Source organism: Gadus morhua, chromosome 20 (genome assembly GCF_902167405.1).
Source record: "Gadus morhua chromosome 20, gadMor3.0, whole genome shotgun sequence".
Lineage (NCBI taxonomy): Eukaryota > Metazoa > Chordata > Actinopteri > Gadiformes > Gadidae > Gadus > Gadus morhua.
In genome coordinates this window covers 4,021,706-4,039,195 of record NC_044067.1, presented here as the reverse complement: position 1 = coordinate 4,039,195, position 17,490 = coordinate 4,021,706, and the positions used below count along the sequence as shown (strand labels likewise).

The 17,490-nt window shown below is 47.2% G+C and overlaps 2 protein-coding genes across 6 annotated transcripts in view; both read left to right on the top strand.

The window, feature by feature from the left end:
* The window catches only part of ubr3 (ubiquitin protein ligase E3 component n-recognin 3), a 48,377-nt gene extending 37,180 nt beyond the window's left edge, over nucleotides 1-11,197 (top strand). For all 4 annotated transcript variants that reach the window (XM_030342667.1, XM_030342664.1, XM_030342666.1 and 1 more), the window contains 7 exons: nucleotides 1,440-1,564; nucleotides 3,123-3,230; nucleotides 4,005-4,130; nucleotides 4,820-5,014; nucleotides 6,960-7,196; nucleotides 8,445-8,584; nucleotides 9,075-11,197. In XM_030342667.1, coding sequence (XP_030198527.1) covers nucleotides 1,440-1,564; nucleotides 3,123-3,230; nucleotides 4,005-4,130; nucleotides 4,820-5,014; nucleotides 6,960-7,196; nucleotides 8,445-8,584; nucleotides 9,075-9,192 — 1,049 coding nt within the window. In that variant the 3' untranslated portion in view covers nucleotides 9,193-11,197. The remainder of the gene's footprint in view (nucleotides 1-1,439; nucleotides 1,565-3,122; nucleotides 3,231-4,004; nucleotides 4,131-4,819; nucleotides 5,015-6,959; nucleotides 7,197-8,444; nucleotides 8,585-9,074) is intronic.
* A 341-nt stretch (nucleotides 11,198-11,538) lies between these two features.
* Nucleotides 11,539-17,490, top strand: part of LOC115533627 (myosin-IIIb) — a 16,688-nt gene continuing 10,736 nt past the window's right edge. Inside the window, exons 1-3 of one of the 2 annotated variants that reach the window (XM_030344214.1) lie at nucleotides 11,539-12,118; nucleotides 12,456-12,489; nucleotides 13,842-13,895. In XM_030344214.1, coding sequence (XP_030200074.1) covers nucleotides 12,052-12,118; nucleotides 12,456-12,489; nucleotides 13,842-13,895 — 155 coding nt within the window. In that variant the 5' untranslated portion in view covers nucleotides 11,539-12,051. The remainder of the gene's footprint in view (nucleotides 12,119-12,455; nucleotides 12,490-13,841; nucleotides 13,896-17,490) is intronic. The other variant, XM_030344215.1, reaches the window with a different exon arrangement.

The window sequence follows — 17,490 nt, the reverse complement described above, 5'->3', positions numbered from 1 at the left end:
GACACTGAGGACCAATCCCATTCCTACCCCTTAGCCCTCCCCCTTGTTTTGAAGGGGTAAGGGGAAGGGGAAGAAATGGGATTGGGCCTAAATCTGGGATTGGGCCATTTCCAATCCCATTTCTTACCCCTTCCCCTTACCCCTTCAAAACAAGGGGGAGGGGTAAGGGGAAGGGGTAAGGGGTAGAAATGGGATTGGGCCTTAGTTTAAGTCCTCCGATGAAGGAGGGACAACAACACCCTACAATCTACACCACCCCCTCTACAACCACCACCATATCCGCCGCCAACTCCATCACCACCACGACCACCAATGCCCCCCCTTCTATACCACCAGAACCACCTCCACCTCAACCACCATAACGACCACCACCACGAAGACCACCAACACCACCTCCACTACAACCACCGCGATAACCATCCACCAACGCCATAACCCCCACCAACAGCATAACCACCAACCCCAGTACCACCTCCACCTTCACCTCCACCGCCATAACCCCCTCACCCCTGTTCTTTTATTCAACATTCAGCCCCTCGTGGATGCTGAGTGTGACGTTGAAAGTCCATTTCTCTGTGCATTCTTTGTGCTTTTTCTCTTTTCCACAGAGATTGTGTGGACTGCCTTTCTCTGTAGTACACTCAACGGCCCTTTACTTCGCCTTTGAGCCCTGACGGAGGAGAAATGGCAATCAGTGTGCGATTAGCTTCTAGATGGGCTGCGTATCTCTTTCAATTTCCAATTGATTTAGCCAAACCAAGCGTCATTACCGCACTCGATGTGAGATGGGAAATTGATTTTTTTTTTGGGGGGGGGGGGGTTCTTTTCTTTTATGCACAACAGGATCAGTAATGCGTCTGAGTGAGGGCCCCCATAGAGGAGAGGGCGCAGCGATGGAGGTTGAGATAGCTCAGTTGTTTTTGTTGTGGGTTTGATTCGATTTATTCTACATAGAAGGGGACGTGCTCGACCTGCCTGTCCTGGGGGAGGGGGGGGGGGGGGGTTTGTTGTGTTTGTTTGTAATCGCACTGACACGGGGTACAATGTCTCCTATGGAAAAACCGGGCAATGGCACCTTCCATTTTGTCTTCCAGTCTGAAACCTCCATCTCCCCCAGGTAATTATCCGTTGGGTTGAAGTGGTAGACGGGGGAGGGGAGGGGGGGGGGGGGGAAGAAAAGAAAGGCATGCTGGGAAAGTCGCTCACCAGAATGACTCAGCCCTCCTCCTAGTTTCCAACCTCTACCAAATACACACACCCATCGTGTCCACTACTGCCTTCCAAAGATTCAAATTATTATTGCGTGATCCATCGTTTTCTCCTGCCCTGCTTCTCCACCTCCCTCCCCGTTCTATCAAGTGCTGAGTGATTTGGCTCAAGAGTGTGTGTGTGTGTGTTTGTGACCACCAATGACCTCCCCCCTCCTGTCCTCCCCACAGAACACTTCACTTGCGTGGTGAAGATGCTGTACAACCTGCAGTTCGTCCAGGCCCTGGCCGCGCTCTCCGCCCAGTTCAGCCCCGAGGAGAGGCAGGCTTGGAGCATGTCTGGAACCCCCAAGAAGGTAAAGGACGATCAATATTTACATTCACTACGTCATTCACTACGGTGATATTTTCATCAGCTTTGGCATTGTACATTTCCCGTGACGATAAAGCCCATTGACTGGGGGGAAGAGGGAGACTGAGATATTTAAGGACCGCCTCCTCGGGCCAAAACGTTGTTCGCTCTTTACATTTAGGGCATTTAGCAGACGCTTTTATCCAAAGCGACTTATAATAAGTACATTTGTCGGTAGAAGGAGAAACAATATATCGCTGTCGGTACAGTAAGGATGTACATAGAACCAAGTGCCGAGCACTTACAATTGTTGGGTTAACCAATTCCCCGTTTACAACGAAGATAGCTAGGATGAGACGCTACACAATGCTAAGTACTACTTTTAAGTGCCAGGACGTACAACATACGATAAGTGCGCACATCAAGTGCCAGGACGTCGGTGGGGGGAGGCTATGCAGAGTCTAAGTGATGTCAAATTTCTTCAAGAAATGGTGATTACTTTGCATCAAAGACCACAGCGTTCTGGCGAGCCACGCTAACCTCAAACAGCCGCTGGAACACCAGGTGGTATCGGCGGAGGCAGCTCACGAGCGGCGCCGCGACCGCCGCCGTCGACGGACGGGTCTGGGGCTCGCATACGGTGGTCTCTACTTAAAACAAACGCGTCCAGCGGCGTCACGTCTCTCCTCTGCTCCAGGAGCGCTGGACTGCCGCTGTTAATCACGGCGTATGACTCCCGATTGAGACGAACGACGCCCATTCCAGGTTCATTTACATGGCCTTCGCCCGCGGACCGTATCGATCTTCATTATCTCGAAAAGTGTGATTGGTGGAAGGGCGCCGCCTAATTGGCTATTTGTCTGGCGTCTATTAAATGTGTATTAGCGGGCGGCTCAGCGGAACGTCAATAGACCCACGGCCGCACCTCCGCTAAAGCCCCGGGTCGTCCTGGGCGAGGGGTACGTTGTCGAGCACCGCTCTGCTGCATCCCCATGAACCACGCTGAGCCCGTTCACGAGCCATCGCCCCCCCCGCGCCTCCAGGGCCTTCTAATATTTACACGGACCAGCCTTTTTTTTCCGGTAACGGAGCTGATCGATTTTTCGGTTATCACCTCGAGGCGACGACTGAACAAAAAGGTCTGAATTCAGTGCAGAGTAATCCAAAACATTAGACTTCTCTATCTTTCTCTTTCTCTTTCTCTTTCTCTCTCTCGATGAATCTCGGACGCAGGAAGGCAGGAGAGATAAGACGGGACGGTGTTTTATATTCTACCACCTTCAACATGATAAATGTTGCAGACTTTTCATCTTCGAAAACATTAGCCTTAAGTCGTCGAGTTTCTTTAGGTTTTTATTTTTTTATCGCTACACTCATTCTTGTAATGTGGTCAGCTTATCTGTGTCTGGGGTGTTTTTCTGTAAGAAAATAATTGCTGTTCCCGTGTGTATTCTGTGTAGTCAGCGTATCTCATTCAGTGCGCCGCGTCCAAATGGACCTAATTTGGAACCAGAACACAGTGGAGCTTGAATACGTTTGTTGTTTGTCTGGTGCCTGTCCAGAACGCGGCAAACGGAGAGAAGTGTTTCGAAGCCCTGCTCAGCCACGTCATCGGCGAGCTGTCCAGTGACGAGACGATCTACCGGCTGAATGCGGCGGAGCCCACCGTGGTGAGGAAGGAACCACTCACAAACAGGACTCTCTCCCCCAGCCCTCGTGTCACACACCCCCGCTGTGCGGTGTCCCCTCTCCCAGGGCAGGTCAGCCTCAGGGTCAGGGTGTTCGAAGGTTCTGAGGTTTGAACCCAAATGTCCGCAGTCTAGCTGTGGACGTCCTTGAGGGAGACGCCTTCACCTCCTACATGCATATCCCATCAAAATCAAAATGAGGTCAGAGCCATGTAGGTAGCTGTGAAGACACGTGCTGAGGTGAGCCATGTAGGTAGCTCTGAAGACGCTTAGTTAGTCTGGAGCAGGGGTCACCAACCTTTTTGAACCTGAGAGCTACTTCATGGGTACTGAGTCAATCGAAGGGCACCCCGTTTGATACACTCTTCTGAAATAACACATTTGCTCAGTTTGCCTTTAGTTATATATTACTATTAATGATACTCACCTATGTGAAACATGTTAATTCATTAAGTCATGTTAATGATTTCTCACAATAATGATCAACAATGACTTAAAAAAAGATGGGAAATAGTTGTACAAGAATGAGTAGTGCCATGTTTAGAACTGGAAGCTCTGAAGATGTTTGTTGAGGAGAGCCGTGTAGGTAGCTCTGAAGAGTCTTGGTAAGTTTAGGCTGTGTAGGTAGCTCTGAATGCACCATGTGTCTTCAGAGCTTACCTACATGGTCCGTGCACTGACCACACCTGGTGAAATAACCATTGTCTTTCGCCCCCTCCCCCCCCCCCCCCCCCCCCCCCCCCCCCCTCCTCCTAGCTGAGCTCCAGCGTGTGGTCTCCCCAGTCCATCGAGTTCAGCCTACGTCAGTTCTGCCTGCCCTACCTCCGCATCGCCAGCCTGCTGCAGCACCACCTCTACGGGGACGTCCTCACCGAGTGCCTGGTACGTCCGTCCGCGACGCTCTCGGTTGTATAGCATGTATAGCATATAGCCCCCCCCCCCCCCCCAGGTTCCCGTCTTCCTCTAGGCATCCTTGACTAAGATGCCTAAATCTTCAGTCCCTTTTGGTTTGAAGCATCTGCTGAACGACTAAATAGAAGCAATATTGGTGTCTTAAAGGTCCCATGACATGCCACCAGGTGTGGTGTGATCAGCCGCTACAAGCCGTTTTTGGAAATCTGCCCCTTATGACATCACAGGTGGGCGTGTCCACCTAGATGTGTGACGTGCTACATTCCACTGGGTAGGCTGGTAGGCTGATCCATCCAGCACACGTCTAGGTGGACACACCCACCTGTGATGTCATAAGGGGCAGATTTCCAAAACGGCTCGTCACGGCTAATCACACTCACACCCAGTGGCATGTCACGGGACCTTTAAGCCCAATCCCATTTCTACCCCTTACCCCTTACCCTTACCCCTTCAAAACAAGGGGGAGGGGTAAGGGGGTAGAAATGGGATTGGGCCTTTATATTTAAGATGAAGGACATCAGAAATGAATCAAAATGAATATCAAACGAATGCCTTTCTTCTCTCAGTGCAGGTGTTTGTCATTTAGGTCAGACAGATCATCGGACTATTGCTCCAAAACTATTTACTGACGGTCTGAACCCCCGTCTGTCTGTCCCCAGCAGGAGGACGAGTTCTGGACGCTGGTGGTGGGTCTGGGGCTGCTGGCCCCGGGGCCCCAGACCCCCAGCTCCAGCTCCAGCCCCATCCCCAGTGCCTCGTGTCTGGAGTGGCCGGGGGTCAGTGCCTTCCAGCTGGTGACCCAGTGGTGTGAGGAGATGAAGGGGCTCCCCGAGACGCAGGCCGAGCACACCCTGGTGGGTGGCGCGCCCCAGATGCACAAAAAACATTCTCAATCACATTATTATTACTATTATTATCACCGTATTTTCCGCACTATAAGTCGCACCGGAGTATAAGCCGCAGCTAAATTGAATGATGTGTACATATATGGAGCCCGCCGCTTAAAGGTGGGGGGGGGGGGGGGGGGGGGACTGTAACCTGTAAAATCCATAGATTTAGGAGGTCCCCTAGTGGCCGTTAGCTGTAAAAATCCATAGATTAGCCGCACCGTTATATAAGCCGCAGAATCGAAAAATGGGGAAAAAAGGCGTGGCTTATAGTCCGGAAATTTTCTTTCTTTTTTTTGTATTGGTTTGTTTTGTCAAACATTTCCACGTATCTTCTGTGTGTGCTCACCGTTATGACATGAATAGTACACATTAGAAAAAAGGCTCTCAGAAGTACACACATACGACACAATACAGTAAAGAAATAAAATGTAAGTAGAAAGAACAGTAAAACAGTTAGGGAGTAGTCTGTTTGTTTTCTAAAATGACTAGTGATCTGTGAAAACAAAATCATGGTCTTAGGGGCGTTACAAAGTGAATCCACTTTTTAAAGTATGAGGTAAATTGCTCCGTTTTATGATTGATGAGATGATGATGATGAAGATGATGGTTATCTCCTGCGATAACCACTTCCTGGTAAAAGCCTTTTTAGCTGGAACCAACAGAATGTTCAATAAGTATTCGTCCTTTTTCATCCAGGTCATAGGATGAAGTAAATAGTCTTGATTTCTTAAGGCAGAACAACTTCTAAATGACATTCTTAATCACAACTGAAACAGTGAATCAAAACCTCAGATCTTAAAGCTGCTGTAGGTAGGACTTTAGAGCTATTGTTTGAGTGTGATTTGTCAGAGGTGAGAAAGCTATGCGTCAGTTTGTAGTCGGTGAAGTGCTTTGTAAGATTATCTGGTCCTGTTGACTGACCTGTGTAAGAGTTCATTTTGACTTTAAGACCACTCCCTGCTCATTTCCAACAATCAGGGCATCTTTGTCCTAATTGGATGTTTGGATCCATCTAGCCTGTCAATCACGTTTGTGTACATAGTGTTATCATCTCATTGGTGGAGAAACATAGAGGGAGGGAGCAGAGAAGGGAGGGTGTGTTTTTTTGTGTTTGTTCTTCAAAATACTGTTCTCTCGCTCTCTCTTTAAACCCCTCAAATCTCTCCTAAATCAGCTTTAAAAGAGCCCGGTAAAAAGAATCGATGTTGTGTGTAAAATGCCATTCCATTGTACATTTTATTGACCTGTTTTGGGGGGCGCCAGTAACTCAGGAGGTAGAGCGGGTCGGCTGGTCACCTCAAGGTTGCTAGTTCGACTGTGTCGAGGTGACCCTGAGCAAGGCACCTAACCCTAGCTGCTCCCGATGAGCTGGCTGTCGCCCGGCACGGTTGACTCCACCCTCGGTGTGTGAATGTGTGAACGTCAGGCAATGTTGTAAAGCACTATATATATATATATTAGGGCTGTCAAGCGATTAATATATTTAATCGCGATTAATCGCATTATTGCCATGGCTGACTCGCAATTAATCGCAAATCTTTTTTCTATGCTAAATATCCCTTGATTTCTTTGTCCCATTAATTGTTCTAATTTTAATGCTCTTATCAACATGGAGAAGTGCATCGGCTTGCCTTGTGCAAATGTTTTTTTATTGATAACAACATTGGCATATACTGATCAAAACAGGCAGATACAAAAAAAAGCCTATAGTGCAATTAAACGATGAACATACAAACATACTGCCTTGAACAAAGCAGAGCAAAGTGCGATTAAAAAGTTAATCGCGCGATAAACAAAAATTAACGCCGTTAAAATTGGATTGCGTTAACGCCGTTAATAACACGTTTAACTGACAGCTCTAATATATATGTCTGCAGTCCATTCACCATTTTTGTTTCTTCTCTCCCAGGAACTGGTGCCGTTCCGCTCCCCCCAGACCCTCCTGGTGCAGGACCCCCAGTGGGGAGCGCCGCGGCTCCTCCAGCTCCCCGACAACTACAACATCCTCTTCCAGTACTACCACCGCAAGGCGTGCTCCGCCTGCCAGAAGGTGCCCAAGGACCCGGCGCTCTGCCTGGTCTGCGGCACCTTCGTCTGCCTCAAGGGGCCGTGCTGCAAGCAGCAGGGCACCTGTGAATGTGTTCTGGTGAGGGCGCCGCCGCCGCCATACCTGCCTGTTGTCAGGGGAGCTAAAGGACGTGAAGGATATTTGGCAGCTCCTGAATTTCCCTTCGCTTCCGGTGGGAACACGTCTAAAGACGTGTTCCCACCGGAAGCGAAGGGAAATTCAGGAGCTGCGTCCGGGTGACTGACGTTACTTTTGCGCAAAAGTACAAACGTTTAAACTCGAGCGAATGAGGCGGACGGGTAGACCCGTCTGAGTCGAGTCTTGGGATTTATTTTGTGCGCCGCTCAAAGAGTTTGTTTCGCTCTTGGTGTGAACGCACCTTTCAGTGGCTCCCTTTGGGCGTTCGGAATAAACCCAGTTTCACTGACGGGAGTTCAAAGCTTTTTTATCTCGTAATTAAGTTTAGAAAGGCGTTGAACAAAGCTCTAGTCTGATTAGTTCTCTAAGAGGTCAGTGTGTGCTGCTGTCTGCAACTGCGACACACAGATCGAAGTAGAAAAAGTTTGAACTTTTAAGTCCTGCGTCAGGGGGGAGAACACGTACTCACCGCTACGCCCAGGGTAGCATCAACGCTAGCTTTGCTCCGACGCTCATTGCGTTGAGCGATGTTCTACGTTACATCTCCGACGTTCTGCTGGCCTGAGTTGGAGCCTTATGCCCGTTGACCTTGAACCTTGAGAACGTTTAAAGGGAAACTTACTGCTTGTCCTTTCCTTGTCCTGATTGAACATCCCGGCACCATGCAAATGTCCACCATTTCGAAAGAAATACAAACGAGGACTAATTCACTGAGTTCACCAACTAAAACTCTTCACTAGAAATGTTGTGTGAAATGATTTTCACGGAGTCTTGCGGTATCAGCTTGGTAGATGGAACAGCGAGGTGTCCGATAGGCGGAGATCTAGATCAGCGGGAGTGGCCAGCGAGGCTGTGCATGGTGGTGCATGGTGGGAGTTGATGTCTTCAATCCACAAGCGCCAAAAAGTCACTTTCTGCCTTTTTCTCGGTCAAGACGGCACCAAATTAGAATTTTTTTTTTTTATTGTTCGAATACATATAGGACCCAATTTCAATACATATTCATGCCTCCACCGGTGAAATGCTCCTTTAAGTGTTCTCCTATTCAGTCCGTTGTTCCGATCTATATAGTGTGAGCTGTATGACGGAGTACATTGTGGTAGAACATCTTATAAGTACGCTCTGTCGAAGGTGCAATGGCAGACCTAACCGACATCGCCCCGCGTGTGTCTCTCCTCCTCCCCGCAGCACTCCCAACACTGTGGCGCCGCGACCGGCATCTTCCTCCTGATCAACGCCTCCGTCATCATCATCATCCGGGGCCACCGCTTCTGCCTGTGGGGCTCGGTGTACCTGGACGCGCACGGGGAGGAGGACCGGGACCTACGGTGACGCACACACACACACACACACACACACACACGAACACACAAACACACACACGAACACACGAACACACACACGAACACACGCACACACGCACACGAACACATACACGAACACACGCAAATATTTTGTTTACCGAGATACTACACCATTTTGAGAGAGCTAACGTAATTATACCGTTACCCGAGCTAATCCAAACTTTATTTTGCCCCGTCTCACATGTGAAACCCTGCGGCAGTTTCAAACACAACACGACGACACCTCCATAACGACTTATAATTGCTTGATTAATATCTAAACAACGCCCAAAACACCATGACTACCACTAACATACCTACGCTTCTATTGCAATCATTGCGATCTGACGTCCCGACCCAAACGCCCTTATAAGGCGTGTTTCCTACCGCGGGTTTGGCCCCCCGGGTCGCCGTGGTAACGCATCATGCTTAACGTTGTTCTCCTTCCCCCCCCCCCCCCCCCCCACCCGTACAGCCGGGGCAAGCCCCTGTTCCTGTGTGCCGAGAGGTACCGGGTGCTGGAGCAGCAGTGGGTCTCACACACCTTCGACCACATCAACAAGCGCTGGGGTCCGCACTACAACGGACTCTAAGACCCCCCCCCCCCCGCCCCCCACACCACCACCACCACCACCACCTATGCTCTCTACCCTCCCTCCAACCCCCTCACACCACCGGGTCCACCAACCAATCACGGACCCCCCCCTGATGAAGGACAGTTCCGCCGCAGTTGAAATATTTGGGTATCTTTATGACGTGATAAACACTAAACATGCAGAGTGGCAGCCTTGGTTTATGTGAAGCTACATGTACAATCATGCCTCAAGACTAACAAGTGTGTGCGCGCATGTGTGTGTGTGTGTGTGTGTGTGTGTGTTTGCGTGCGCGTGTTTAAGTGATTTTCCGTGTGGTTTTAAAATGGGGGAGACTCAGAGGGACGGCGAGTTTAAAGTGAGAGCACCACTTGGCCCAGAAAGACGGTATTGGTTTAGGAAGAGGCTTTTAAAGCCGGTAGTACGATATCTTCCCCACCCCCCCCTCCCCTGCAAAACATCCAAAAAATAAACTGATGAACCCCCCCTGTAAAGTAAGATTATTTAGTAATTATTGACTGACGCATATCACCCCGGTTCTCTCTGATCTGATTCCTCCTACGCCGTGCTGGCGAGGGTTTGCATTGTGCCGCTGTGCCGCAGTGTGCGCTTGTTGTGTTGGTCTGGAGGTAACGGACACGAGACACCTGTCTGACACCAGAGTCCACGCCGTCGAGTGAGGCTCCGTCGATGGGGGCCGTTTGAAATCCATCCTCAGGAATTAGTTACTTTTTATTTTTTTGGTTGTTGACATTTTTCTTTGCTGGTTAAAATGACTACGTTTGAGATATTTAAATAAATGCTGCTGCTCATCATCTCATTTGACCTTTTTTTTTTTTTGGTGTATTGAATATTTTCTTAGCTGCGATTTCGTATGAGTTTATATCGGACGGGGATGCTGACTCCAGTCCACTTTAATATTTACGAAGGCATCGCGGTCTTTATTTTATTTTTTTCCTTACATCATTAATTTCCATCCTCTGTCCTGACAACCAGCGACGGTGACTTTGAGCGTGTTGTCATGGCAATGACGGGTCAGGATGAACAATCCCCCCCCCCCTCCCCCTAAACATAATCGTCCCATATCAAGGTACAGAAATATTTTGTTTTTAAGGCAGTAAAATTGTTATTGGTTATTTTGGGTTCACGGATGATCTTCAAACCGAAGCCCGTTGTCGAACCCTGATACCTTAGGGGTTAACGTTGGTTCTCATTTCAGTCAAAGGGATCAGAAGGTTAAGACGATGAGTTGTTAATTAGTTTAATTAGGCCCAGGCTGCAGCTACCAACAGCTCTGTGTCACCAGATGGAAAAAAACAAAATCTAAATAATTTTACCACTGATCATAGTCCTCCTTTAATTTGCACTATTCAGAAGATTATTTCACCTCTTTTCAAGTTTAACATGTATCCAACCAATCCTTTGTTTAAACTCCTTCAGATCCCCAAACTTCGGCTTCTCCATCTCGCTCTGCTCAGTGTCGTGACGAACCAAACCTTAATTAATAATAACGCTTCATATCCGAAACGCCATCTTTTTCTTTTCCATCAGGGAGGTTACATATCCAGTTGTGTCGTAATATAAATGCCCCCCCTTTAGGGTCCCCACAGCCCCCTGATGCCCCAGCGATGGCCCCCAAACTCTCTGACCGCCGGTCCACGTGGTCGACCGCAGCAACACGAGGAAGACGTTGATGACAATTCAACTGGTTCCTCCCCTCCCCCCCCTTAATTTCATGCATGCTGCTTATTTGTCCCCTACACTCTTATTTTGAAGTAGGCCCCCCCACTTTGTACGTGTACACGACCGCTATAGAGGAGTAAAATGGGTGTAAAATTCAAACTGAAGGCTTGTGTGTGTGTGTGTGTTCTCCTGTGTGAATGAAGAGAGAATACAGTACATTACTGTAGGTGCTGACTCAAACTATCTGAGTTTGTTCAAAAAGTGTGACTTGGACATTTAATGCAAAATGTAACATATGTGAATAAAATATACACACACTTAACTGTGTAAATGTATCTTTATTTTTTGTCTATAACTCATGAAATGCTGTAACCGTCCTTTTCTCAGCTTGTGTTGGCCATCAGGTCAACAAGATGGTTAATACTTCAGGTTGTATTCATATAGGCTTATATTATATTATAGAAAATATTTATATAATCGTATATATATATATATATATAGCACTTTTTTAAAACAAGGTTTACAACGTGCTTTGCAAATAATAGGACAGGAAGTGCCCTTATTGTAGCATGTATACTAGTACTAGTCATGCACTAAGGAGAAATGTCCAATCTATGGAAATAACCCATACATGCAGCCGAGTATTCGGCCTGTGATACACGCTGTGTCCACCAGGGGTCTGATGGGTCTGCCCTGTGATACACTTTGCGACCACCAGGGGTCTCCGCTGGGTCTACCCTAGGATACACTGCGACCAGGGGTCTGATGGAAAAACATACCGCAAGGGGGAAGCCTGGCTTTGTTATTCATGTACCAAGACGATAGAGAACAGTAGCGGCTTCTGTTATGAAGCTTTAATGTTGACTTCACTGACGGGAGAACAAAACCAAACCGCAAACTCACAATTACTACAAACGCATACATTCGTTTTATATTCAAATTGAATGGATGCTCCGTACGATAAACCCAGCCCCTGAAATACGCCTGTTTGCTAGCGTGGTAATTGGGGGGAATGTTTCATGAGCAAGAGAGGCCCATGGGGCCGACACAGACTTAGTTTGGTGCCATGTCTAATTAGGAAGAGCATGTAGGTCATGCAGTAAATACCCGCGGTGGAATTTTCCTTGCCATAAAAACCAACCCAAAAGTTTTGCATAATATTCTTCATGCTCCGAGATGCTGATGTTACAGGCCATTCTGCAAAAGGTGAATTTAAGCAGCAGGCCCCACGTTGTGAACTCTGGTAAGCCCCGCACTACAATAACGTTATCTCTCTTAAGTAGACAAGCAAGTGTGTGTCATTTTAGAAGTAGTTGTTGGTGTTCAGGACAGGACGACACTCTGAGGTCATATCAGATGACAGTTAATTATTCACTCTTGCACGGGGAGCAGGGAAATCAGTTCGGATATGTCGCTATGGACGGTAAGCACTAGATAAAGAAATGCATTGTTCAAAATAATAACTAAAGACGATTCGTTTGCCCAGTTCTGCAAGGGAGTGAGTGATATTGTTGAAGTATAGGCTACTACATGGTCAATGTGGACCCATCATTGAACCTTCAAGTTTTCATATTCTACAGGTAGAGGTGGACATACGGACTCAGCAAATACAGGGTAGGCATATTTTATTCATTTTTATCTAACAGTCTCTTAAACCTATAAGGTGGGACGGTGCAGGTTTAATGGTTTGCAATGGTCAGCAAATTCACTTCTACCTCAAACGAGGTAGAAGTGAGTAGAAGGTCTTTCCAACTGAGCATACATTCAAATTAGGAAGAACAAAAAAGCTGTAGGTCTATTCTTTCCATAAAAGATGGTAGGCCTATAGTCATAAAATAATTTTACTACAATACTACTATTCTTAATGGTTATTGGTGGACCTTGGGGTCAAATATGACTTTTATGATTTTAGTGTCTGCAAGAATGCAATTTGGCTTCAGAGTACATTTCTGTGAAATTTTTTGAATAGACAAAACAGAAATAGTAAAACATAACAGCGAACAGTTGTTACACTGGGTGATTATCAGTTTTCAATGTTTCATTTCAGCCAACCTGCTCACATAGTTATTGGGATTATAATTGTGATATATTTAATTTTCTTTTTTCGTTCAAACATGTATTTACTAGAGCTGTCAAGCGATTAAAATATTTAATCGTGATTAATCGCATTAATGTCATAGTTAACTCTAATTAATCGCGATTAATCGCAAAGTATTTTTCTATGCTAAATATCCCTTGATTTTTTTGTCCCATAATTCTTCTCATTTGAATTCTCTTATCAACATGGTGAAGTGTTTGTTTGCCTTGTGCAAATGATTTTTTATTGATAACAACATTGGCATATACACTGATCAAAACAGGACGATACAAAAAAAGAGCCTATAGTGCAATTAAACGACTGCTTTGAACAAATGTCATTTGAACGTAGCAGTCAGGCTACTGCTTCTTTGTTTTGAGCCAAAAAAAAAGAAAAGTTTTTATTAATCGCGCGATAAAAAAATTAACGCCGTTAAATTTGGTTTGCGTTAACGCCGTTAATAACGCGTTTAACTGACAGCTCTAGTATTTACACAACATTACAATAATTATTATATTTGGTAAATTAACTAATATAACAAATTATTTGAAAGGCACAAAACATCTGTCTCTATGACACTGTAGTACACACACACACACACACACACACACACACACACACACACACACACACACACACACACACACACACACACACACACACACACACACACACACTATGAACAGAGCAGACTCACCCCTCCCACAACACACCTCTTTAAACCCAATGAACGAAAAGCGTTTCTTTATTACATATTTGCGGTGGCAAAGCCTTGGTCAACGCAGCAGGCTGTGGTTGTGACTTTCATCGGAAAATTCCTAAAGCTGTTAATATATATATATGGACGACCTAGACACCTTACTGAGTGTTGTTTGTATCCACTGCCCAGGCCAGAGGAGGAAAACCCGAGCCAGGAGTACTACCACCTCCATGGCCGGATCTGGTGAGCGATTAGCAGCCATGCACCGACCCCTCACACGCTGTCACAGTCCTGCAGCCACTCACCTCACATCTGTAGACACTCGCGTGTTCTCACATCCCCCTAAGTAAACTCTGACCTTTACGTGGACACCGGGAGTGGCAGTTGAATTAAACGCTTGTCAGTTCTCCGACCTTTATGGAGAAAGGTTCGTGTTCCTCTTAATGTCGGGGGCCGTGCCTCACCGTTCCGAACTCTGAATCGAACGCAGATCTGTGCAAGAAAAACAGTTGAGGTGAATAAACACGACTAGGGGCTAATTTATCAGCGATTCTCTCGCGAACAAGTACTCCCGTGCACACAGCTAAGACTGTGGATTTGAATTCAGCTAAATCTGCACATTTTCTACCGTACCCTCCCCTTCTCTCTGTGTTTCTCCCGGTAAAGCCTTGGTTAACACGGCGCGAGGGAGAACAGGGATGCTAGTGTTGACGGCCGCGGGGCTGTTTGCTGTTGCGGTGTAAAACCCTTCCTATCCCCTTAACAAGGATTACAGCTGAAAGTCCCTTTACCGCAGCGCTACCGCGGGGGTTTAGCCCCTCTGAGTTCACCGGGAGGCCCTCAGTGAGAGTTGGCATGGGGGAATGCGGGTGTGCTCCAAGGAAGCAGAAAATTAGATTAGCAGACTTGCGCCTTACTTCCACCGGGCTGGCTCGTCACGCTCAGCTGTCAAATTGGATTGACAACTTTTGTCATTGGACACACTGGTGTGATTGAATGCTACTGGTTATCGCTTTCTGTTACCATGGCGATGCTTTCATATGTGTTAACATTTAGTATCATTTATGTAATATAATATAGTAATATTATATAATATTCTTGCCGATCTCGTGTATTTCTTTTTATCAGAGGATATACACACAAATGCAATGTTTTGGTGCAGGTGCTGAGGTGAGGTTATATATTATTATATTCTCAGGAACAGTAGTCCCCATACTGCCTCCGAGCTGTTTAGTTTACCTCACCAATAAAACAAGAGCCCTGTTTTACCACCATGGACCGTGTCACCTTCATCCGGAACCTGACGGAGCACATTCAAAGTCTACCTTGTTGTATAACGTGATCGTTTCTTTCTTAGCACAAAGAAACCGTGCCTGTTCTCTGTACACACACTGAACCACAGCGGGCTAATCTATTCATCCTGCTTGAGAAGCACTACGCACATAACAGCAGATCCCCCCCGTCTGAAACACACAACCCCTTGAACAGCAGCAGTGCAAAGTGCAAACCCAAGCCCCTCGTTACCCGGCCGCCACACCGCCCAACGGACAAAAGGTAACCCGAGCGATACCAGCACGTGGAGGCGGTGTCCTGTTCCGCAGAAACAACAATGGCCCCCGAACCCGCTATTATCATAACCACCGTAGGCCGGCGGTCCAAGCATGGTCCGGTACCTCGGAACGTCTCACCCTCAATAGGCGGTGTCTCATCCCGTGGGTCGTGGTATGAACGGCACGCTGACAATAGGGGACGTGTTGCTATTGTTGTTTTTTATCGGGGTTAATTGTTCCCGTGTCGACAGCGCTAGTGTACGTATGTTTGTCGCTGGAAGACGCACCGCTTTGATAACGCTGTCTAGTTATCTGGTGTGTGTGTGTGTGTGTGTGTGTGTGTGTGTGTGTGTGTGTGTGTGTGTGTGTGTGTGTGTGTGTGTGTGCCGTTGTTTGTGTGTGTACGTTTGTGCGTATACGTGTGTGTGTGTGTGTTTGTGTGCCGTTGTTTGTGTGTGTGCGTATAAGTGTGTGTGTGTTTGTGTGTACATGTGTGCGTATAAGTGTGTGTGTTTGTGTGTGTGTGTGTGTGTGGAAAACGTACAGCTTTTATAAGGCTGTCTAGTTATCTGTTGTGTGTGTGTGTGTGTGCCTGTGTGTGTTTCACCTTCGTAAGTGTGTGTGTGTTCTTTTAGATTAGACCCCCTGGGATGAGCAAGGCGCAGGCATCAAAACATCTCCTCCTCCTGGGTTGCCCTGATAGAGTAACGGCTTGTTGTTTTACCCACGGCCGGGAGGGGGGGTGACCAGACTCAGGACCCGACGATGTAAGTAGGTGATCCACCAGGCTCTGGGTCATGTGCTGGACCTGAGTCCGCAGGGACGGACCTTGATGGCTCACACACTGCAGGCGTTCACCTAGCGGTGTGCAGCGAGCTGGTTTTAGGTGTTATAAATACACCTTTTTCTATTCTGAAAAATCGTGTCTGCCTCTCACTAGTAGAAAATCATTCTCATTTTAGCATCCGACAGACAAAACGACGGTTGTGACGTTGTGGAGCTCAGCTTAAGGAGCAACAGTTGTTATGAAGTTGCAGCAACATTGTTTACGGAGCGTAAGGCAGGAGGCAGTGTGTGTGTGTGTGTGTGTGTGTGTGTGTGTGTGTGTGTATGTGTGTGGGGGGGGGGTGCTTGTGTAACCCTCAGTAACCCTCATCCACTTCCTGGTTACCGGTGAGTAACCCGATCTGCTTAATATCAGCCTCCATTATGAGTGGATCATCTGCTGCCTGAATATTTAACGGTAGATCACATTACAGATTAGGAGCTGATGAATTATGAATTGCGTTAGATTAGCATAATTCGGTCGGGCGACGTGTGTGAGTGTGTGAGGGTCTGCGTGTCACAGTGTGTGAGTGGAAGCCGAAGGACACACTTTCCCAGACGGGATCGTATCAGCAATCATCACAGGTATGTCTGAACTCTGGCTTTCTGATCCTGGAGTTCTGACCTTAATGATTCTGGGATTGCAAATAGTTAGCCTGTTAATTTTGTTCACTCAGTTTTTGTTATACTTAGTTTTCCAGGTTACAGTTATGGTTCTGAAATGTGTGCCTTGGTGTTGTGATGCGGTCAGTTTGCTAAATATTATGGGACACATACAGCTATGTGTCCACTCAGCTATGTGTTCATTCATGCAGTGACAGTACTCGTGTAGTTTGTAGCTTTCTATTTCATTTATTTCCAGCTATATTTTATCTATCTTTTTATTTATTCATCACCATACACACAACAGAGTAGCTCTGCAACGACACTCCCAGGAGAGAAGGGCCGTAGACACAGATGGTTTAACACCACTGACAGCATGGATGGGGTTAAAAAGTGTGACCATCTGAGAAGCCGATAGCGCTGCTCGTTCCACGCCAAGACCTCAAGAGTTTCCCAACTCAGGACTTCGGTAGGTAGGTTCTTACGATAGTCTCTCCTGTTGCCCACCTGGTAGAGATGACCAGCTGGAGTAGCAACACGATTCCCAGGCCGATAGTGCGGTCGTCCTGACAACGGGCGACGGGCCCGTGAGCTGTGTTGTTGTCAGGGACCACAGCCACCAGGCATGAAAACACTCGATGGAACAGAATTAGCGGGGGGGCATTACTCTATATATCTTTTCTTCGGAATGACCGATAATACATTCTGCCGCCGTGGATAATAATATCCCACGGTCCATAACCTGTGCTTATTGATTTTTCTTCCCTCCGTTTACTGAGGGGTGTTTTGAAGGGCACGCCAAAGGGGGGCGGCCTGGTCGGTGTCTCGCACCCCGGGGGCGTCGAGTATTAAGTAAAGGA